This window comes from Watersipora subatra, chromosome 11 (genome assembly GCF_963576615.1).
Source record: "Watersipora subatra chromosome 11, tzWatSuba1.1, whole genome shotgun sequence".
NCBI lineage: Eukaryota > Metazoa > Bryozoa > Gymnolaemata > Cheilostomatida > Watersiporidae > Watersipora > Watersipora subatra.
In genome coordinates, this window is record NC_088718.1 from 3,097,772 (window position 1) to 3,121,368 (window position 23,597).

The 23,597-nt window shown below is 35.6% G+C and overlaps 1 protein-coding gene across 2 annotated transcripts in view; it reads left to right on the plus strand.

The window, feature by feature from the left end:
• Positions 1-22,885, plus strand: part of LOC137407731 (THO complex subunit 6 homolog) — a 40,982-nt gene extending 18,097 nt beyond the window's left edge. For both annotated transcript variants that reach the window (XM_068094113.1, XM_068094112.1), the window contains exons 2-12: positions 10,223-10,355; positions 12,694-12,758; positions 13,196-13,299; positions 16,501-16,538; positions 18,863-18,908; positions 19,023-19,094; positions 19,382-19,478; positions 20,256-20,374; positions 20,791-20,904; positions 22,373-22,501; positions 22,712-22,885. In XM_068094113.1, the coding sequence (XP_067950214.1) occupies positions 10,240-10,355; positions 12,694-12,758; positions 13,196-13,299; positions 16,501-16,538; positions 18,863-18,908; positions 19,023-19,094; positions 19,382-19,478; positions 20,256-20,374; positions 20,791-20,904; positions 22,373-22,501; positions 22,712-22,792 (981 nt within the window). In that variant the 5' untranslated portion in view covers positions 10,223-10,239 and the 3' untranslated portion in view covers positions 22,793-22,885. The remainder of the gene's footprint in view (positions 1-10,222; positions 10,356-12,693; positions 12,759-13,195; positions 13,300-16,500; positions 16,539-18,862; positions 18,909-19,022; positions 19,095-19,381; positions 19,479-20,255; positions 20,375-20,790; positions 20,905-22,372; positions 22,502-22,711) is intronic.
• Positions 22,886-23,597: the final 712 nt, after the last annotated feature.

The following is a 23,597-nucleotide window of genomic DNA, read 5'->3' on the forward strand; positions in this document are numbered from 1 at the left end:
GATATTGTCCTGTAGTTATTAGGTAACTCTGGGTCTCCCCTTTATGTACAGGGGTTACATTGGCATATTTCCACTGTTCAGGAAGTTTTCCAGATTTTAGGGAAGCTTTGTAAATCAGTGCTAGTTCTTTTGCAGTGGTTGGCAGGTCTATTAGCATATCAGGTTTCCTAATTCTATCAGATACTGGTGATTTTCCATTTGGTAAGTCACGTATGAGTTTCGCCACTCCATCAGTTGTTATGTTTAGACTGTCATCATCACTCTCTATCCGTTTAAAATCTCTGGCTAAATAACCATCTTGGAACTGGCTGTGGAAGAAAATGTTCAGTAGTTCAGCACATTGCTCAGGGTCTTCTGTGAGGATATTCTGACCATCCCTAAGTGTTATCTGGCTAGATCTTTGGTTCTTGTCTGCACTAAGGAATTTGAAAAAGGGCTTTGAGTTTCCTTTTTTTAGTGGTTGATATATTCTATTTGTATAATATGCTTCTCGAATAGCGTCTAGCTCCTTTTTAGTTTCTCTTCGTGTTTGTGTTTGAGTCTGTCAAATTCTGTACCAGTATCCTTAGACCTTATATATGCATTTCTTTGTATATATTGAAGTTTTAATGCCCGCTTGCTGAAACATTCTGGTGTAGATGGGTGTCTCGGTTTTATCTCCCTTCTTGGTACATACTGCTCAATACTTCTGGTTAGATTTTTAGTAAAGATATCCCACATTAGGCCAGGGTCAGTCAATTGAGCAAGTTCCTCATTTGTGTTTTGCATATCTATTTGAAATGCTTCCTCGTCTGCTTTCTTATACTGTTTGATAGTGTGTGGTCTAGGGAGAGCAGATATGATTTCTTGTTGAAGATACACAGTAATAAAAGAGTGATCACTTAGTCCTGGTGCTACAACTTCAGTATTACGAATGTAGGTTGGGTGATTGGTACACACTAAATCTAGAGTATTACCTAGTACATGTGTAGGACCAGTTATTAATTGTTTTATTCGGTGGCTGTGTAACACATCAAGAAAGGTTTGCTGCACTCTTTTGAATGGAGCTGATGTTTTGACCTTCTCTTTTGTCCAGTCAATACCTGGTAAGTTCATATCCCCAACAAATAGTATATTGTGTCCCTGGAACTCTCTTTCTATCCCTCCAAGAATATCATCAATTACATCTGTGTTCTGCAGTTGGACATGGGGTCGGTAGTAGCAGCATATAACTGTTTTGGTTGTATTTTTACCGCAATGATTTCTTCATCATATTTACTCAGATCTACGAGTTTGGGTTTCAGTTGCTCACATGTAGCAATCAGGACTCCTCCACTGTGAATATTCCGATCTCGTCTGAATATAGTTCGGTTTTTCATAGGTAAAATATTACTGTTGGGTATTGTATGGTCCAGGTGTGTTTCGGAGAGGCATATGATGTCAGAATCCGTAGTTAGAATTTGCAATTCTGTTGTTTTTCCTTTGGCAGATCTGATATTAGAAAGAAATAATTTTTGAGTTCGGTACTCTTCTTTTGTTGATCTTGTTTCATCACTTTCCATTCCCCCGATTCCTGTTTCTCTTGTATTTGCATGTTTCCTATTTGGTATTTTTTGCTTTCATTATTTTCTCTGAGCTTTTTCATTTCTCGTCGTAGCTGAAACTGCTGGTTTCTAATAACTTGACTTTCATCAAGCTGACAGTAGATATTTTTTTCTCTCAATGTGTGGTTGTTAAACCTTTTAACAAGTTCCTACTTGCTTCGCTCATCCTCAAATCTCACTTTTATTGGACGCTTTTGCTCTGCATGTTCTGTCTTTTTTCCAAGCCTCATTGTCTGTGCAGGCACATTATTCTTGGCTAAGCAGTCAAGTTTCATTATTTCTTGAATTTGCTCTATTGCTGTCTTATTTTCCTGCTCAATAATGCCAGTGACGATGGCATTATTTTTCCTGTTTTCTTCTTCTTGGAGTTGGTGACTCTTTTCAATAAGTGTTTTTGCCTGTTGGGCAACGTGAGTATTTTTGTTGACATTTTCTGTGTTTTTCTTTAGTACATCAGACTATTTTATCTTAATACTTTCTAGGCGGTTGTTGTTTGTAGTGAGCGACTGCACCAATTTTTCCATGTTGGCAATTTGTTGAGCCGTCTTTGCATTTATGGACTGTGCTTTATTTTGTTCAGCAGGGTTGTTGAGCTCTTTTTGACATTCTGTGCAGTGCCAACGTACGCCTTTAGTGGCTAGCTTTGTGATCAAGGTTACCTCAGTAGGCTGTAGATCTTGACAAGGCCCATGGTACCACAAATTACAGATATCACAGGTGATCCACTTGCTTGTAATTTGTATTGGTTTATTCTGTTTCCCTTGGAGTTTACACTCTGTTTCCTCAGTTGCACACTTCTCCTCCGTGATGCCGTTAAGATCTTCAGCACTTTTTCCGTTTTTGTTTGTTTGTGAAATCTTTGTAAATTTTATTTCCCTAAGTTTGGTGGGTACAAAATATTAAACAATGGACTACAGGCTATGGGTAAAGGCTATCCCTATTTGATATATTTGAACCAAGTTTGGTACATCTCAAACCAACAGTATTTTGCCTCCAGTCGCCATGACACCGGAAGTCGAATCTACAATCAAGTGTAATGCTGAAATGAGTTAAAAATAATAAATACTCAAACAGTTACACTTGTAAATGTAAGAATGTTAAGATATATATATATATATATCTTAACCTACCTTTGTATATCTTTGTAACCTATATACATGTATATATATATACTCATGCTACAGACAGTACTGTTTCGGCTATTGAAGCCTCATCAGTGCAGCTCAGAGCTTAGGCAATGGACACAAATCCCATTACCAATGAGAGTTGATTTCCTGCCATGAAACAACTAGGTTGCCTCACAGACTTTAAGAAAATCAATGTGCTTGCACCAGAGTGCTCAAATCACAAAAGTGATGAGCTTTGCACAAAGGCTAATAGTGCCACACCTCTCATAGAGTGCTCAACCAAACCGAAGTAAGGGAGCATATACTCATGCTACAGACAGTACTGTTTCGGCTATTGAAGCCTCATCCTTTTAGCAGCTCAGAGCTTAGGCAAGGGACACAAATCCCATTACCAATGAGAGTTGATTTCCTGCCATGAAACAACTAGGTAGCCTCACAGACTTTAAGAAAATCAATGTGCTGGCACCAGAGTGCTATATATATATATATATATATATATATATATATATATATAGGTTACAAAGATATACAAAGGTAGGTTAATGTTACCACACTGTTCTTAATGAACATTAAGAACGTAACCCTCAGTCCTTAGTTCTGTCGTTCGTAGTCTGTATCACTTGCTTTGTGCCCTTTGTTCTCTCTCACTAGGGTATCTTCTCTTGTTGCATATTCTTACCCCTCCAGTTTAACACTGGAGCGCTTTTGCTTATATAGCAAGGGCTGGGTGTTAATCCATGGGCTTTCTGCGCAAGCTGGCCTTTGGGCTAATCCGAGAATAGTTGAACACTTATGATAATTAGAATAAGCTCAGCTCAGTAAATCCATCACATTCTCCACCCCTAGATGCGGTGCCAGTATCCAAATATTGGCTTACCAGCGTCGATAAGGCAGTTATGGATTTAGCTCTAATAGTGACAACCCTGTTGCAACCTTAGATTACAATTCTTAGTTGTCTTCATAGCACAACTTATTTCTTGTTCAACTAGGATGTTGTTAGAGTGTTCTTTTGGCCCGAGTCGAAGTGATACTTCAGGTCATCATATTTGAGAAGCAGCTTCATGTAGCAGCGTTGCATTTCATTCCTTTCTTGGACAACTTCATCAAGGCAAGATTCCTGTTTGTATTTGTAGTCATGAGGTTGCTTTTCATATTTTTAGCATGCAGCTGATAGGCTGTTGCAGATGTATGAGTAGCTTTGCTACTCGAATACAATCTGCTGCTATCAACTGTGCTAGAAGTCCAATGCTTGCGAGAGTTACTGGTGTTTCTACAATGCTGTGCTTTCCCTGTGAAAGGACCACTATTGCCATAAGAGTTATGCCCAGTACAATTTCGTGGATGTCTCTTGCAATGTGTGGGCCTTGACTGGCATTGCTCTTGTTTAGCCACAACCTCCTTTGCTGATGCAGGTTGTAGCCATTTATCTGAACTGTCATGCAGCCGCTCCTCAACCGTTCCTGTAACATCAAGTGTCGAGGTAGCGGCTGCAAGATTGGTGCAGGGTTTCTCTGCGTCAACTTTGGTACTGTAATCAGAAAGATTATCTGCTGACCTCTTAACATGACAAGAACTGTGGATAGACAGGGGAACCGAAACAGTTGTCTTATTGAAATGTTGTGAATGAGGCAACTTACCAGTACTGTCCGCATTGCTTACCCTTGTTCTTTTACTATTGCATGGTCTATCCGATTTGTTTTATCTGGTGTAGGACACAGGTTTAACCACTTCACGTATAATCTTAGGAGCGAACCTTTGTGGCTTCTCCTGGCTAGGGCCTATGGATGGCTGTGACCATTTCTTTGGTACCGTACGACTCCTTATTAGATGTGAGGAGTCTCCTCATCGGAAACAACGTTTGACTCTGATGTTTGCCATGGGCTTTGTTATCGCTTTGTCTCCTTTGCTCCAGAGCAGCAATCCTGGCAGACGGATCTTTTATCAGCTTGGTCGGTTTGGCCATTTTTAATGAAGTTAAACGTAGCACAGCAGCTAGGTCTATCTTATCCCAGTCAGTGTAGGCTTCTGCAGTCCCGCAGCTAACATCGCTCCGATTTTCTATTTGGGTAATTTTAAGAAGATCTGCTGTCCTTAGTGTTCGTACTGGTTGATGCCCAGCTATCTGCTGGAGACAATATGCGATAGCTGACAGCCTGCCTGTCCTGCAGTTCCAACACATAAATCTGGTACACATCGTCAAAGAAGGTTGCCCCATCGATGTATACTGATGTATCGGAGTGCATGACTTGCTTTGGCTGTTTCTCAACAGTATCATTAAATGGATTAGCCATGTCCCAGAATGGGTTACTGATCGGCAGGAATGGATTAGTAGACATTCTGTTATCTGTGCCTTGAGCCATCTCTTTCCAGAGAGCTGTTCAACAGTCACTTGGTTGTGCGCACAGCTAAACTTTCAGTAGCAACAGGATTACAGATATCCTACTGATGCCACCAATATTGTGGAAGTCAGTGCTTACTAGCCACTTGCAAGTGGGTTCTGCGTACAAGTTGTCTTATACCGAATGAGTAATAGCTCTCATGCACAACTGTAATTGTTGCAAGCAAGGCGTCTGGTGAATAATGGCTCTTTATTTACACAAGCTCTATAAGCATGAAAAGATAGAACAATTAGATACAATTCACTACAATCAAGCGTAATGCTGAAATGAGTTACAAATAATAGATACTTAAACAGTTACACTTGTAAATGTAAGAATGTTAAGATATGTATACACAAAGCTGCACAAAGGTAGGTTAATGTTACTCCACGCTGTTCTTAATATAGATTAAGAACGTAATTCTCAGTCCTTAGTTCTTTCGTTTGTAGTTTGTATCACTTGCTCTGTGCCCTTTGTTCTCTCTCACTAGGGTATCTTCTCTTGTTGCATATTCTTACCCCTCCTATTTAACACTGGAGCACCTTTGCTTATATAGCAAGGGCTGGGTGTTAATCCATGGGCTTTCTGCGCAAGCTGGCCTTTGGGCTAATCCGAGAATAGTTGAACACTTATGATAATTAGAAAAAGCGCAGCTCAGTAAATCCATCACAATATTTAATCGCTTGAATTATATCGAGAACCCATTTTTGTTTTGTGTTGCTTTTACGCGCATATTTTTACTCTTTTGGTTATTATGTTAGCACACCTAATCAATTTGCAAAAGTATTTTTAACAATAGTTGTCAAATGTTAACATAAAGTTACTAGATGCTAGAGCCTACCTTACATTTTAAGAAACTGTTCAGTCGTGTTCATCGTTGTTATGGATGGACACAGGCCTGCCAACCTAAGAGTGGGGCAATGCTTAAGATTTGGTTTTGGGGCAATTGATGTATCAATGATGGTATATATAAAATTGTGAAATTTGGGGCAAAAATCTGATTCATTTCTCACTCGTTTTCATTTTTGCTTTGGTGTGATTGCATGAGTTTCACGCCCAATGCGTGAGAGCTGGCAAGCCTGGATGGTCATGGAAAAATTATGTTATGCATAACTAATCCAAATCTACACACAACATCAGTGTTGAATTTGCTTTGTCATTTCATTCTATTTTGACTATGTTCAGTTTGTGTGCTTTTGCTTTGCCACATGGGAACTAATTTGATTATTACTGGTTCAGGTACACATAAAGGTGTTAAACTATTGTAAGCAACACTGATATTTACCATTAAAAGGTACTTCTTTATTCTAAAAATCCAACAATTAAATACACAACTAACAAAATTCTAAAACAATTATGACAAAAGGTTAAAGTAGCTAATAAAGGTTACACCATTACTCGAACGGTCGTCCATGTTTGCTTGCTCGGTCTATACGGCTGCGAGTTTCAATAGTCAAACGAGAGTCATGGCAGTCTTTATTTATAGAGGTTCGGTAGTTGAGATAGGGAAGTGTAAGCGAATCAGCTGACGATTTAGAAGGAGGCTCCATAGGTAGGGAAAGGATAGAGGCTCCAGAGACAAAGGGAGGCTGCAGAGGAACGCGTCTCAGCAGGCGGAGGAAGCCTCAGCAGGCGGAAGAGGTCTCAGCAGGTTCTTCAGGAGAGAAAAATAAATAGATTGGCCGTTAGACAGATGCTGAGTCGTTGGAGCTGTTCTCTTTTATAGATGTCTCCGTTAGCCTGTGAGAAGGTGTTTAAGCGCTCAGGTTCGGTTCTTTATGTTGCAGAGGTTTAGTAATTGAGTGAACTTGTCTTAAGTACGTCATGAGAGTATAATGATTGGAAATTAGGACTAACTCCAATTGTCTTGGTCGTGTCTGGTACAGGTCTGATATCTTTTAATGGTTTCCTGGCATGTCAATTGATGTCTCTTTCCTCATGAGCTCCTTCCACAAGAGGTTTTTAAGCTGCTTGTAGATGAGTATATGATGACTGTCTTTATTGCTGGTCTTCTAATGTATTAGGTGTCATGTTCATTGTAATATTGCATGTTTCCGGTGTTTAGTCATTTCTCCATTACGCTATCTGCTTTTACTAATACTTCTATATAACATCGCAACACATAAAACCAGCTAAATCTAAGAATGCAAACCGTCAAAAATCATATGACTAAACAATTGACGATGCAAAGATACTTATAAAGAACAGTAATTCAATGTAACAGACTTTCTATACAGAGAGTAAAGCCTGCAATATTTTATTTACCAACTACAACAACAAATGTCAGCTGTCTAATGTCACGTAATCACCAGTTTAAGGAAGTGAGACATGTAAAAAAATAATTATCAAGCACAGCTGGTTTTCTATGATTGGAGATGAGCCTATATGTACACACCCACCAACAAGAACAGCAGTCCATGACAAATGTACATTATGTATTTTGACAGTTGAGTTTTATCACCCTCATGCATTGGTATAATAAGGAAGATTGCTTTCAGTAACTGCACAACCGCAAAACACATTTGTATAGCTTTCTATCTAAACGAATTGTCATATATAGATGGTTGATTTTAATCGTAGAGTTTCAATCACCACGAAGTCCTGATCAACACGGAAAACCGACTCATCTTGGCATTCTAGTCACTACAAAATTTCCTAAGCAGTTGAATTTGCAAAGCGATCGAACGCCAAATCTGTAACTATAGCTGGTTGCAAAAAGGTTGTTCAAATTACTCTTGATGAATTTAAAACAGCAGAATATTTCAGGGAAATATCTTTTGTATAGACAGAACTAATAAAATACAGTAGATACAATTTTTATAAATTCTTCAACTGCAACAATTGTTAAAATTTTTAATCATACTTTCAAATACAAAGTATGCAGAAAATGCTCCAAAAAAAAACACAATTAGGTGGTCAGGAAATTTTTAAAAAGCTGTCATTGTTGCCATATATATTTATCAACCATTCTGCCAAAAATATGAAGTGAGGGAAAGGTTATCTTCTTTTGCGATGCTTTAAAACTATCTTGATATTCATGCAAGGGTCCTAAGATTCATTTTTGTACCATGATTATATTATGATTATATGCATGTATTACTCTGCATTGAGTTGAAAAAATATCAATCATTTTGTGCCTACGACAAGTTGTCTGTATTTTATCAATTTTGATATGTCTGTATTTGATTAAATACAGATCTATCAAAGCGTCTCCGCTTTTGCACTGTTATACTCAAATGAAGTAGAAAAATAGACAGATTTACTCACACAGGTGACTGCAGCTACAAGACATTAGAATTTCATAACCTGCCATCCAAGGGTGATAACACTTTGTTTTATTGCTTGTAAAGGTTAAGCTGCCGGTATCTTGATTGAGCCAAAGTTGTTAGATTAAAAAAATAGAAAAGAGTTAGCACATAGCATCTTACGGATGTATTTAGGACTCCACTTTGTCAATTCGAAACAATTAGCCGAAAGTATTTGCTACTTGCACTTCAATTGAGAGACCTGTCATCACACTAAAGATTTTGATCACATTCAAGCATTTTGGTTTTGTTTAACAGACTCAAAGTTAGAATGGCAAATGTTGTAATATGTTAACAAATAAATTTTCTGTCCAAAGACTTTATTACCCGGGCAACGCGGGGTATTCAACTAGTTTATGCTAAAACTGAGTTCAAGTTTGTCTCTTTTGGCTTACTTTTTGTGCATTTGTACATTCAAACAATGCTTGCTGACTGTATATTAAAAGTGATTATTGTTATTATTATTAAATTAAAAAGTTCATCATCAAGTCAGAAAAACAGCACATTATTATCACAAGTACTCTAGAAATTATCCCTTGTCTATAATGATGAGGTATTGCTGACATGAGCTACTAAAATATGTGAGGCAGAATATGAGGTTAATAAGAAGGTAGGGTAGAGGTTTATTAGGTCAGCAATCAAGCTAAAATCTCACGTGTAAAGGATCTACCATGAACCTTTACTGTTCCACTTAGGACCTGTCACTTCGTTCAAGTATAAAGTATACATTTACAATAAATATATGTGATGCAGTCAAGAGTGTGAGCATACAATCAGCTGTATAATGTGAGGCTTTCCCTTGCTCTGTCTCTCGTACTTTTTTATGCATGGGTGAGGCTTTCCCTTTTCTTCCTCCGATGGCTGGCCAGCAATATTTTGTTGTCTGGCCTTGTGAGGTTATGTATGTAAGAGATCCTAAAGCCTGGTTCCCATATACGTCGCAAAGCACTGGCAATAGCACCGCAGACTATTAGCAGGGAACGGGCAACACACGCGCCGAGGACCGCCGGTAGTTGCCGGCGGCAACGCAATAGTTTAGCGCTGTTCAAATTTCGTAAAAGGCCGCAGGCAAAACCTTCCCGAAATACACTGTACAGGTGAAAGTCACCATTATAGAAACGGCACAGCGAGCAAACATTTTATTTGATTACGCGATTATGTTTAGCGATGAAGCTTATATGTAAACATATGCCGCCAACCCTAACGTCGCAAATATTTTGCTGTGCAAGTTACCGCCGGAGTTTCGCAATCGATATGGGAACCAGGCTTTGGTGTTGCAGATGCAAAATATAGCTGGCAGAAATCATTGACTATTGAAAAGTGTTTGAAACCCATTTGAACCAGTTGGAACCACCAAAGAATTCAAACAAAGGTTTTTATACCTTAAAAATTGTCCTGTAAGAGCTGATAACTCCAAAATCAAATATGTTCCATGAAGATTGTAAAGCCGTTTATTGTATAGTACTGTAAATGGATCTGTAATTTAAAAGTCTATGTACTTCAATTGTTGTAAAAGAGTTTAAAAACTACTTATAGGTTTATTTGTTATTCTGTTGGTGTCCTTGCAAACCTTTGGTTGGCAGCTCTTGAAATTATGGAATGGTCTGCCTAACCAGCAAGCCGTTACTTTTTTAAAGTGTGCATACACTAATGGGGTGATGGAATTTATTGTAAAGACTAATATCAAATGGATCTTTTATAAGCAAACTAGTCAACCCATTTATGATTAGGTTACCAGTTATAAACTTTCCTCCCCTAATATCAATCACCTAACATCACTCTTCACACGTTTAGGTTTCACCTGTTATAGAATGTCATACTATCTGCAGATTAAGCAAATACAGAAATGTTGGAAAGGACTCCTATACAGAAAGTACACACCACTATCTTTGATCAGAGCTTCTCTGAGTGTGGCAACTACCTTGCTGTTTGTGACAACCTTGGCTTTGTCTCTGTCTATAGGTTAGTGAAGTACAGATGTACCACAATAATCTTTGCTGTAATAAAAGTCATGTCCGTCTGTATGAGGCCACAGTTAGAAGCTAGGGTAAAAGATTGCTTCGCACGGGATTCAAACTTGTGACATAAGCCTTACCAGCCCAACACAGGCAAAGCACCCACTTTTCTTCAACGTTTCAGAATAGTTGGGCATATACAGTTATGTGCAAAAGTATGAAAGCACCTACAATAATTTAGTGTTTTTGAAATACATATGTATTGCCAATTATATTTAAACTGTAACAAAAGTTGTTTTACTTTAATTTAAGAACATTTTTAAACATATATTTATCATTATAAAGAGAACAACAACAACGATAAAACTGCATAATATTTTGAGATGCACTACCATCGCGACCTCAACGACCAGCAAAAAGTTTTTTTGTTTCTTTTTCAAGTCAATTCTTTTTTTATTGTATGTACAGTTTATGATAGAATAAAATGCGGAAATTGTGAAAATGTAGAACCTTGTTGTAAAATTACACGTTACAGTAAATTTTCAGTCAAATCTTAATAGGAAATTCTGAAACTCGGCAATTTACATAATAAAAAATCTTACCCATATATAATCAGTTGTAATTTGTCTTGAAAAGGACAAGAATACAAAAACTTGGTATCATTTTAATACACATTAAATTTTAATATTTTAATATAATATATTAATAAAATATTAAAATTAAAATTTATATCAAGATATTATCCACTCTATCTGTTTTTCTTATTTACTAATCCTTAAAAACAATATTCTGACTGTTATATTGCTAAGCAGTGTCAAATTTTCTTTTTCACTAAATGCTGTTTTGAGAAATGAATGCTTAAACGGTCAAAAATGACTGAAGTTATACTGCTTGGGAAGTATGCTAGTAGTTAAAAAAGTGCTAGGAAAATGTCAAACTTTTGAAAAACTTGAAAGGATTTAATCGATGGCTTGCTAGAAATAGTTGACACCAATCAACTTTTGCTGTTTCATTAAAACCGGCTAGATCTCGCTGGGTGAGAATACTATGTAATTAGGAGGCTTAAAATTTTCTCTCACAAAAAATACAACATAAGGATTGTTAACATGTTAAGATTAAAATGATATATAGCTTTGCTATATGCAAGTTGATTATATGAGACTTATTGAGTCTTGAAATTCAGAATACATGTATAAAAATTCATTACATTTGAGCTTGGCATAAATAAGGTCAAATGTATGAAAATTATAGGGGGTGGATCCAAACTTTTGCGTAAGTCTATGCTTATTCTCTGTGGTTTATCAGCACACCTGACGATTTCTCACAGCGGACCGGACTGTCAGGGCACTAGTAATATTTAATAAGATTTCTCGAATCGCGTAACTATTGATTTAACCATAACTTAATACACCCTCTAAAAGATGCACCACTTTACTAACATCTGGTACATTAAACAACTGGTAAGAATCAGTTCAAACCCACTGAACATTTATTAGTTTCATCCTGTTTTCTTAAAACTAAAATCAATGGCCTCTTCAGCAAAACTATTCTCCATTTTTGCTACAAACTGAACACATGGCTGTTGTATCCGACGATAGTTTAACTTGACCACATCAATATTATTGTCTTGTGTGCGAGTGGTTTTGGAATGTTGTTTCTTTAGTCGTGCTCTGCCTACCAAGCAACATATACCGTATATTACATTACTATACTGCTAATGTGAAACTCTGTGACATGTCAGCCTAAGTACAAACTTATTTTATTGTCGATTGTTTGTAAATGGCATTACGTCCACCATACTGTGAAAGACTAGTGTAATTTTGATAACAAAAATAATTTTTGTTACCTGTAGTTTTTGCCAATTTTCACGGTAAATCCCAATTTTTCCCGGCCATCTGGAAAATATTGAGTTTTTCCAGGAAAAATTGCAACCCTGTTATAATGTCTAGTCATAAGATGATAATTGTAGTGTTTGGACATCTCATTGGAGCCTCTTCAAGGCAACACAATTTTCTTACAAGTAAATAGCAGTTGTCCGCTCTTGACAATGCTTGAACTTTTTAAGATTTTGGTTTAGCCACAAATCCAGGATACTTTTCTGTTCATCTTTGCATTATTTGTTTATGCTTCTTATTTATGCTCTTGACCTTGTTTCCAATATTACATAATTTTTTATTATTGTAGTAAATTTTTTTTCCTTTGAATTTTGTCTTAATTAATAAAATAAATGATAACAAACACAACATACTCAAATTAAATCGTAAGGATATTTTGTTGTACCATCCTTCTGTAATGAGTTGTTAATGCATGCCAAACATTTGATGGAAGCACAATCTGTGTTATAGGCTGAGCTCTGCATTAGTGCCAAATCCCAAGAAGGAATCCTATAAGCCTTTTTACACATTTAAAGGTAAATATCGACAACTGCCTCTCTTTATCTAGTATCCAAAAAAGACCGTTCTGGGGCTTTATTTGAAGTCAAAAAGCATTACATGATTATTAAGCTTTCAACTATTCATACATGGGATTATATTCTGATTGCATAATATAGCATTCTCCTTATTAATGGTTGTACAATTCTAGGCCATTAACCAATTAATAAACAACATGTAAAACAACAACATAAGATATCGTATTTAATTATATAGTGTCATCATGCAGATGTTTGACAGTTGGCAATGTAGGTATATATAGTATGTTGTATGAGTATGCTGTGTGCATACTCATAGGAGGATAGAATTCATGTACACCAGAGATCAAATATTGACTAGATGAAAAAGTTATATCATAGCATAGTTCATTTTCATATTCTTGTTTAAGATCTGATCTTTAACTTTATGTTTTTAGCGAGTGATTACGCAATTTATAGTCTGTTAACAAATGATGGTAAACTTATATGTGGAGGGAAGAAAGCTTTGACCTGCTGGTCATGGACAACAATCATAGATGAGGTAAGGCTGTACTTGATCAATATGATGACTTGAAATCTCAAACATATCCGAAGTTGATTGTAACATGTCTAGTTTTACTCTTTATTTCTCTATATAAATTGCTTCAACAACTTTAATAAAATAATTAAGATGCTGATATAAGTTCTGTTTTAATTTTACCGCTAAAGTGGCTCACTCGTCTGTTGATCATGTGGGCAACAGTATTTTTGCTATTCTTACAGTTTTAGTTTTTCAACAAATGTTCAAGGTATTAAACGGCTAAATGGTTCAGCTAAAACCTCTGTAGTCAAAATACTGGAGGTCAGAAGGTCAACTGGCTGTTGTATTCTGGTCTGACCAATCATACACGCTGTTTGAGGGACAACCATTTGTTAGCAAGGGCATGTATTAAAAATGGCAGCCAACATACTATCTTTTGTGTAGGTTAAGTGCATTTTACATTGGCTACCTCTCGTAGTTCACCATTTTTATCAACTTTAATCGTCGTTAACTAAAGTTAACATACTTTTAAAACAATGCCTAAGTTTAATCATAGTTTTATAAAAATTCGTGATTGATGCATTCCTATGAGTCCATTATAACGTTCTAATGATGAGTCAGTGATCACCACACTGATGTTTTTAAACAAGTGTATTCTAACATGATTGTTCTTTAGTCAAAATTATATAAGATTAGATGGATTAAATAAAATTAGATAAAGATTGAATAAGATTAGACAGTGATTACATAAGATTAGACAGTGATTATATAAGATTAGACAGTGATTATATAAGATTAGATAAAGGTTGAATAAGATTAGACAGTGATTATATAAGATTAGACAAAGATTGAATAAGATTAGACAGTGATTAAATAAGATTAGACAGTAATTATATAAGATTAGATAGGGATTATATAATATTAAATAGGGATTATATAAGATTAGATAGAGATTAAATAAGATTAGAAAGAAATTATATAATATTAGATAGAGATTCGAAAGAGATTAATAATTTTTAAAATAAGTTAGTTTAGGAATCAGAGAAATAGCCCTGTATCTTTGGACATGCTGTGAAACTTACTTTTAGCAGCTCTGTTAGTCATAGACTATGCAACTTTTGCTACTGTGCTATGTTACATATTTATAACATATAGCCTTAGTGACAAGTTCTTTTATATCTATAGATTTAGTATGGTAACAGGTTAAAAGTGATAAGAGTTAGCAATGTATAGTATTTGTAAGAGTAGAGACTGGGTCTATCCAGGAAAGTGACAGGACTCAACTGGCCTATGGTTTCATGTTCATATCAAATGAATCCATAGTACCTGAATTATAATTGGTGGTACAGACGGTTCCCAACCTACGAACGAGTTACGTTCCGAACTATTGTTCGTGAGGTGAATTTGTTCGTAAGTTGCTTCAGTGCTATATTTTGTATTATAATTTATGTTTAAGGCCTATATAAGTATATTGAAGGTTTATATAAGTATGTTTAAGGCTTGTATAAGTAACCTGTATTGGTTTGTACTGAAAAAAATATTTAATAAAAGGGAGATAATACTTTGGTGGATGCCGGGCCATGACACTGCATTTCTTATTTATTGTATGTGTTTTCCTTTTTATTATATTGTTGTTTTAATCATTATGCTATCACTTATCGTTGTTGTTTTATTTTTTGTATGTGTTGTCCGTTTATTATATCGTTGTTTCGCTCGTTATGCTATTGTTATATCTGATATACCGTCATAACACGATCACTTATCGTCACTTATATTGTTGTCATACCAACGCACTAGCGGTCCTATTTATTCACCTTGTTAGCCGGTGTTCTTGCCGTTTGCCGGAACGGTTAACGTGCTCTGCTCATTTAGTTGAGCAGAGCAGATAGCCGTACGCTTCTCGGCTAGTGAAATTTCCTTCGCTAATTAAAAGCTGAATGAAACTACACGCACTCTCTTCTCCTTATTTATTAGTCTAGATCGTGCCAAGTAAAGGCCGGCAAATCCCTTTACAATACGTACAGTAAAAATAAAAAAGTTCTTTGCGCACTGGAGATACGTTCACACACCTATGCACTGCAACGAACTGGGCAGAGAAAGGTGGATGCTGGGTGGTGCTTCTGAGTAGTGCCTACGCGCAGACCTGTTCGTATGTACCGTTGTTCGTAACTCGAATGTTCGTAAGTAGGGAACCGTCTGTAATTGAAAGATTTTATGTAACACTGTTAGACAATGTAATAGTACTGTCTCCTATATTCCCTCGAGTATTTGAATAAAATTTAAACACATTTTAATCAGCAACATGGTCTGCTTCCAGAACTTTCCATATGTGTTTCCAAGTCTTGTTTTATTGCTTGTAGACATATTAGAAATGCTACTAAAAATACTTTGCCCAAACTTAGCAGTTTATTTCAAAAATATCTCGATTGCCTAAAACTAAACTTGAAAATAAAGATGATAGACTAGCAATGGGCCATGACACTGCATTTCTTATTTATTGTATGTCTTGTCCTTTTTATTACATCATTGTTTTAATCATTATGCTATCACTTATCATTGATGTCTTATTTTTTGTATGTGTTGTCCGTTTATTATATCGTTGTTTCACTCGTTATGCTATTGTTATATCTGATATACCGTCATAACACTATCACTTATCGTCACTTATATTGTTGTCATACCAACACGCTAGCGGTCCTATTTATTCACCTTGTTAGCCGGTGTTCTTACCGTTTGCCATTAGCCGGAACGGTTGATATTATTGTATATACATGAGTGCGCTCATTTAGTTGAGCAGAGCAGATAGCCGTACGCTCTTCGGCTAGTGAAATTTCCATCGCTAATTACAAGCTGAATGAAACTACACGCACTCTCTTCTCTTTATTTATTAGTATAGATCATGCCAAGTAAAGGCCGGCAAATCCCTTTACACTACGTATGTAAAGTTCAAACAAAGTTCAAACAAATAACTCGAAAGTTATTCGAGTTACGAACAACGGTACATACGTTCGTATGTGCCGTTGTTCGTAACTCGAATGTTCGTAAGTAGGGAACCGTCTGTATTGCATCAAATCTACATGTGAACTAGGAGTTGTGTGCTCATTGCTTTGTCAAATTACCTTGTGTCTCTGCTCACTCACCTTTTTACTAGCCCTTTACTACTCAATTTGCTGTCTTTGTTTGTTAAAAACTGTGGTACACAGTCTACCCTGCTACTTGTAGTCAGCGAAGATAGTGTGGTCTGTGAAGATGCCGTCAGAGTAAGTAACACATGAATACTACGGATTGTATCACACTAAACTAATCCACCTCTAAGGATTGATACTGGAAGCAATTTTTTGTTTTAAAAAAAATGTCTTGCTGCTGTTACCGTGAGTTACTAAATCCTTAGCTGGCAAGACCAGCATGATGACTTCACCCGTTGAGCAGACTGGCTACTACTGGTTGTCCGTAGTAGAATGAGTTCCAAAGTTTCGAGAATCATCTGAGGGGGTGGACGTGGTGGTTCTAGCACTGGGTTTTTTGTCTACTGGTAATATTCAGCTCCTGTATCCCACTGTATGACACATGTATGACACAAAAAGATCGATCTAGCAGAAATGTGAAGTTTCGATAATTATCGGTTGATGCATGACACTTCATAAGGTCGATTGTTTTTAATCCAACTCATGATGTCTGATTCTGTGCTTTGATAAACATAAAACTAATATATGTGGTAGACAAGCCAATGGTGTGTCAAGGTCAGTAGCAACAATCTGTGTGTCGGCGAAATGTCGGCCATATTTATTGCTTTGCGACGTTACAGTCAATTTTTGGCACAATTAGGCTGAATTTCTTTAATGAGCAATATTTTTTCATGATTTCAATATTTAAAATTTTAAAATTGTTTACGACAATTACATTATTCTGATTTCTCTCAATTTCGGCAGGTACGATGCCGATCCACGGTTATATTTTTATCGATCTTTTGATGTATCAACCTTTTCTCAATCCAATTTGTGTCAAGGACAGTTGCCGCAACATGTCACTCTTCAGCTATTTCTGCTCTTAGAGAATCTTAGTAATGTCTTCAACTGTCTAATACATTGAGGAGGATTCTGCATACTGCTGACAGGCTAAACCGTACTTCTACACAGTTGCTTTTAACATTTGGTAGTTGCGACAAGATATGAATGCATTAAAGCAAGCCTGTTCACTAGTGATATAATTACTAAATTGAGTTTAGTTTCTTTTCATTTAGTGGCCAAAAGAAGTCGAATCTGAAAGGAGCGTTTGCTCACAGATTATCTTTTTGTCCGGAGAAGACAACTTTGTAGGCCTCGTCTCTACTTCAGACTAACTAGTTGATTTCTATTTATAGTACTGCTACTATTTCAAGATGACTAGCTCATTCTTGGTTTAATTCTCAAATAAAAAAACTTCAAAAGAAATTACTAGTGTTTGGTTTTATAATGTTATTGGCAATAATTTCATTTCAAAAAGCCATCGTTCCAAATTATGTCCCACAAAAATTATAAAAAGGGCAATGGTTAGTCAATCAAATAAATGGTTTGATTTATAGCATTTAAAATACCTTTCTCTGTTAAGAGAACGGATATTAATTAAATAGAGCATTGTTAAAGGAGTTGCAATGTGCAATTTGTTCATATCATGATCTGAAATTAGCTGGAAATCTGTAATTGTCACATAAAAAAAGGACACAGACCTTAAAAAGTCTTGAAACCTGTAACTAGTGTAAAATCAATATTTAGCATAGGTAAAGTGAGACGATACAAAGATTTAGAAAGAAAATATCATTCGTTGGAATAAGAGGAGCTGGAATATGATGTAGATTTGCAGTTTGTCATAAGGCTCTTTTTTGCAACAAAAATACATCATTCGTAACATATCCTGGATGTAAATTATAATATGCATGCATACCATAAATAGTCTCAATATAAACAATATAAGTTAAATTAATTAATTGATTTAATTAATTATTATATAATAACTAACATTAAGCCCGGTGATGTTAGTGATCAGTGGTAGACCTGGTGATGAACAGGAGCTCTTTCATTGTCAACCAGATTGCCTGCAGGTGGGTCTGTGAGAGGCTGATTCTCAGGAACCAGATGGAAACTTGTAACCAAATATTTTGGCGGAAGGCACGAAGCTTATGAGGTTTGAAGCGTATGGTTGAATTATGCATTAAATAGGTCAAAACATGTCAAAATTCAGTGTTTACACAGACTAACACAATGAAAAAGTTGGATTTATTAATAAAGATTATCGGTTTAAAATATTTCCACTTTTAATACTGATTAACAAGTTTCTTCTGATTTACTTATTCTGTTGTTTGATTGGCTGATAAAAATATAATGTCATCTGCTGCTCAATTTATCGACTAGAGAGTGCAAGTTAACTGCTGAAGAATTTGTGGTGAGTTTGCGATTTTTTAGAATCTGGTATCGTAAAAAATAATAATAAACTGTCTCTTACAAAGTGAGATTAAATCATCTCTTAATAATAATTTATCTCTTAACCAATACCGGTAAAAAAAGTATCTTTACAGCATTTATGCTCATGGAATGTCTCCCTGTTGTAGAGGAAGTTGCCTAACTGAAGCGAACTGCCTCGCTGTTTGTCAAGAGGTAAACATCTTTTTTCTCCTAACTCCTCTTTCCTTTGTAATTTTATATTATATATTAGCTTAACCAATTGTTATAGCACTCAAACCAGTAAAAACTTGGAGTTATGTCTTATAGAGTTCAAGGCTTTATGCAGGCTGTGGAGATGGATTGGTACATCAGTGGAACATAGAAACAGGTGTTTATCAGGTATGTTTTTGTTGCAACTGAGAAGTATAATTATGTAACTTGCACCATTATCTTGCAAAACTTTTTTGCCAAAGCTTGCCTTCAGGCTTTTTAGCAGAAGATCAGATTTTTCTTCCTTTGCTTATTGTTATTTATCATTCAACGTGTTTTTGTGTTCTTTGCTGATCCTTTTATACTCTGCTCATTTGGTATCGTATAACAATATATGGCCACTCACAAATTGTTTTGGAACGGCTGCAATAGCATCTCTAGTAGAAATGCTAAGTTTGGTACTCTATTCCTTTTAGACCAGGTTCTCAGGCCACACAAATGTCATTCAGTCAATCAACCTACAAGAGAATCTCATTTATTCTGCCTCAGAGGACGGCACAGTTAGAGTTTGGGGTAAGGGGTCTTTTTGTCCTTCCATACTTGATGATTGTGAAGTATTTGATGCAAATATTAGATGAGAATATGAAGTTTGTGCTGCTGTTTGGGAAATGTCAAGACATGAACTCACAGCAACTGGGTCTGTCAGCTTTGAGGGTCTGATTGTTAAGCAAGCACCCCTATGACTCGAATTGTATATTTTGGTATTATCTTGTTGGTTTAAAGCACATAAATTACATAATTTTTTTATTGTATATTTCAATACATCAGAGTCTTGGCTTTCGAATGAGCTATTGTTTGCCATGGTGAGATGAGCATGCAGAATATTTTAGTAGATTTTATTAGGTGTCAGTATTTTTTATCATTTGCGATTGTTTTTTATGTTTGAGGTGATCTGACTGCCAGGATGTTTCAAGATTAAAATCAACAAAACTTGATCATAGTTGAAACGCTCAGAAAAAAAAATGCACAATGATGTCACTAGTTGCTATCGGCTATTTCATTCAAGTTGCAGCGTTATGCGTCTTTATTCTGTCGGTCTCTTCGCAACTATAGACATCATAATCACACTTCGCTTGATCTGAACATTTTAACCGCAATTAATTTTTTTCGATTTTATTCTTAAAACATCCTAGCAGTCAGATCACCTCAAACATCAAAAACAATCGTAAATGAATAAGAAATACCGATACGTATTTTTGGATAAACTATACGAAAATGTTGTGAAAGTTCATCTTTAATGACAATGTTAGTTGAAGGAGATAATTGCACTTAGATTCATGTATTCATTAGACAAAAGAGTGAGTCAGGCTCAAGCACAGCATGTCATGACTCCTAGTAAGGATGAAAGCCTCGATAGACCGTCTATTGGTAGCTGGTTAGCCTGTGTCTGCTCTCAGGATGACATGGTGGTAAGTTTGTAGGAGTTGTCTGCCTCCCACGTTCACAAGCTTTTGCTGTTAAGGTTTGAAATAAACACTCCAGTATTATTTTTAGCGCAAAGTTGTCTTGCTATTTAGATCTTTCTATTCTATATTTCTCCTTTTGCTATTCACTTATGATCAGTAATCATTCCTGTTTTTGCTTGATATTGTTGTTTTTTTCCTTTTCTCAGGAAACTTTTTGCAGTTTTTGAATTTTAGAAGGCTTGAAATTAAGAATAAAATATTATAATTATAAAATAATAACATTGTTTGTCATTTTCTCACAGCCATTTTTCTAAATTGTTCATATTTTACTTATAGGGCACCAGACCCATTTACTCAGCTGAATTTGTAGTTGCTTATAGCTGTTGTATCTGGCTTATTGCATGCTGCTGTTTTGTTAGGCATGTGGTGGAGCTCCTAAACTTAGCCTTTGGTCCTTAAGAACTCTCTCACCTTTGGTTTCTATGGATACAGGAGTAACTACACAGCATGCAATTTTGTTCACTGACCACGTGGTAGGTACATCTGATAGCTTTATTACCTTTTTGTTATTTTATAGACCTGGAAAGTGTTTGGCGCAAAAATAGCTTGTCTGGTTAGAAAGCGCTTATTCAGAGCCCAAATGGTTTACTTGGCTCAGCCATAAAATTCAGCGATACTTTGTATGTGAATCAGTGGAATAAAAATTAATTTCGACTTATCATAGTAAAACTCAATATAATAGTAAAGCGTATAGTATATAATATATATACTTATATATTATATATAATATATATTATATATATATAATAGAAATTATTGCCAACAAAGTACTCTATATATATATATAAAATAGATAATAGAAGAGCAGTATAAAATTTGATAAAAACTGTATTACTCAAGGTTTCATGCTAAAAAGATGTTAAAATATTTAGCACTCATCAGACACTATGAGTGCTAAATATATATATATTGTATATTATACAATATATATTTATATATAGTATAATATACAATATAATAGTAAAGCGGAAAGTCTGGTTTGGCCACAGAAATATCTATACAAACTTTAAAGCTCATCGTTTCAAAATTAAATTTTGCCCAAATTTAAATTTTTGCAAAACGCTATTCAATGGAGTTGTCTTACTTTATAACATCCCACGCGCTGTTGTACTGAATGAGTTGAGGAAATTAATTAATATCTTGGCTGCCTGCAGTTAGCAATCTAGAAAATGCTAGTTAAAACTTTAATTGATGGCAAAAGGACTATTTCAAGTTTTTATAATTCTATTATGTTATATTATCCATTAAGTTATGATTCATAAAACAGTCATATATTCAGTGTAACAAAATTGAAGAAAAAAGCATAAAATAGTATTAGTAGGTCATGAATAAAGGTAAAAATAACTTACCTTCTAATAGGTTCCTAATATGTATGTTGTATGAAGGAAAGTAACTTACGAGTGGTAATCTGCAAGAACGGTCATCTTTCTCGCCACTCAGTTATATACATACTAGTTTTATTACATAATGACCTGGTTTCAACATTTTGAAACTGTCATGACCTCAAACATCAATGTAGCCTAGGCACTATAACCCCATCATACAACAATGTATACAGAGATCTATACGATGTATACATTACTTTGTATTATGTACAACGGTCATCTGTGTGATGCTATAACTGTGCCTGTTCTTCTACAAACTGCCACACTCTATAAACTGGATGTGTTCTGCTGCTAGTCTCGAACTATCGAGCCAATCCCTTTTGCTTTATGTTTGTATTTCTGTTATTTGCTATGCTTTACCTATAAATTACGCGCAATAAAACATCGTGCACTAATACACATCCACACATCATTCAATGATGTAGACGCAAATACAACTGCCATGACCTTACAACTGCCTTGACTTCAGATGTCAATGTAGCCCGGGCCCCACCACTCCACCATACAACAATGTATATGTATAGAGGTATTTGATTTATATTAGTCTAACTTGCAGCTTGTGTCTGGAGGAACAGGGAAGCATATAGAGCATTGGTATGTCAATGGAGAGCGCAAGAGATCTCTCCCAGTCACTCCTGATACCATATATAACATCAGCACCAATGATAGGAGTGCTGATAAAAAGGTGACACTTTTAACATATTTTAATTTCTTTACTATTGTTTGCTGATAGCCTTTTGCACATACTAATAGACATTGCCTGCATGCATCATGTGTTTCATCAATGAATACCCTTACATTGCAACTGAAGCGATGCCAGCTTCTGGCAGTGCAACACCTCTAGTCCAAAAAAATGTTACTAACAACTCAAAGATGTTCTGTTGTTGTTTTGCAGATGCTGACGGCATGCGGTACGGGATGTAAAGTGGATGCCTGTCTTAACTATGGTTATCGAGCATTTAGTTTTGAAATATAGGACTGAGAAATTTCTTCTTTTGTCCAAAATATTCTTTTCTTGTATAAAGTCGAGTGATTATATATTTTGCAATATATAGCTGATGAATACACAGATTAGCCACTAGAAAGATAATTCCATTTTGATTTGTTGCTGGCACTTTGGTGAATTCTGTTGGTAATAAGATGGTGTAGTAAAATGAAATGTGATTTATTCATGTCATAAAAGAAGTGCTGGCCAATGTCGGAGATGAGCCTGAGAAGGCGGCTGTTGACTGTCCGACCCTAAATTTTGTTTGGTTTGATAATTAAAACAAACTGGAGTTTATTTTATTTCTAAATCATGGCAATGCAGAACATGTAGTATTAAAACAAATGCATTTGTTAATAATTGATGTAGGTTGTAAACATGACTATATATATTTAGGTAACTAGGTATATTATATATATTATATAGGTAACTAGTACACTGGCAGACCCATATGCCATTAGAGATTGCTATATGTAATAACTCTGTGCATAATTATTCTTAAATGCGGAAACGTGGTTGAGTATCTTAGATGGTAGCATACATCACTGGGAAACCGAATATCCAGGTTTTATTTTCTCAGAGAGAATTTTTCTTTTCCTAAAGCTCTTGGCATGGCTTCAGATAGACGGACGATATGACTTTTATAGTAAAGATTGAGTTTGGTATTACAACATATATCAATCTATGGAAAATAACAAACAAAAATATCAAACTAAAGTAATAGCATTTTTATTGCAGAATATAAAAATAATGATAATCTTTATAAGTAAATCCCACCTTGTTATTGTGTCTGTCT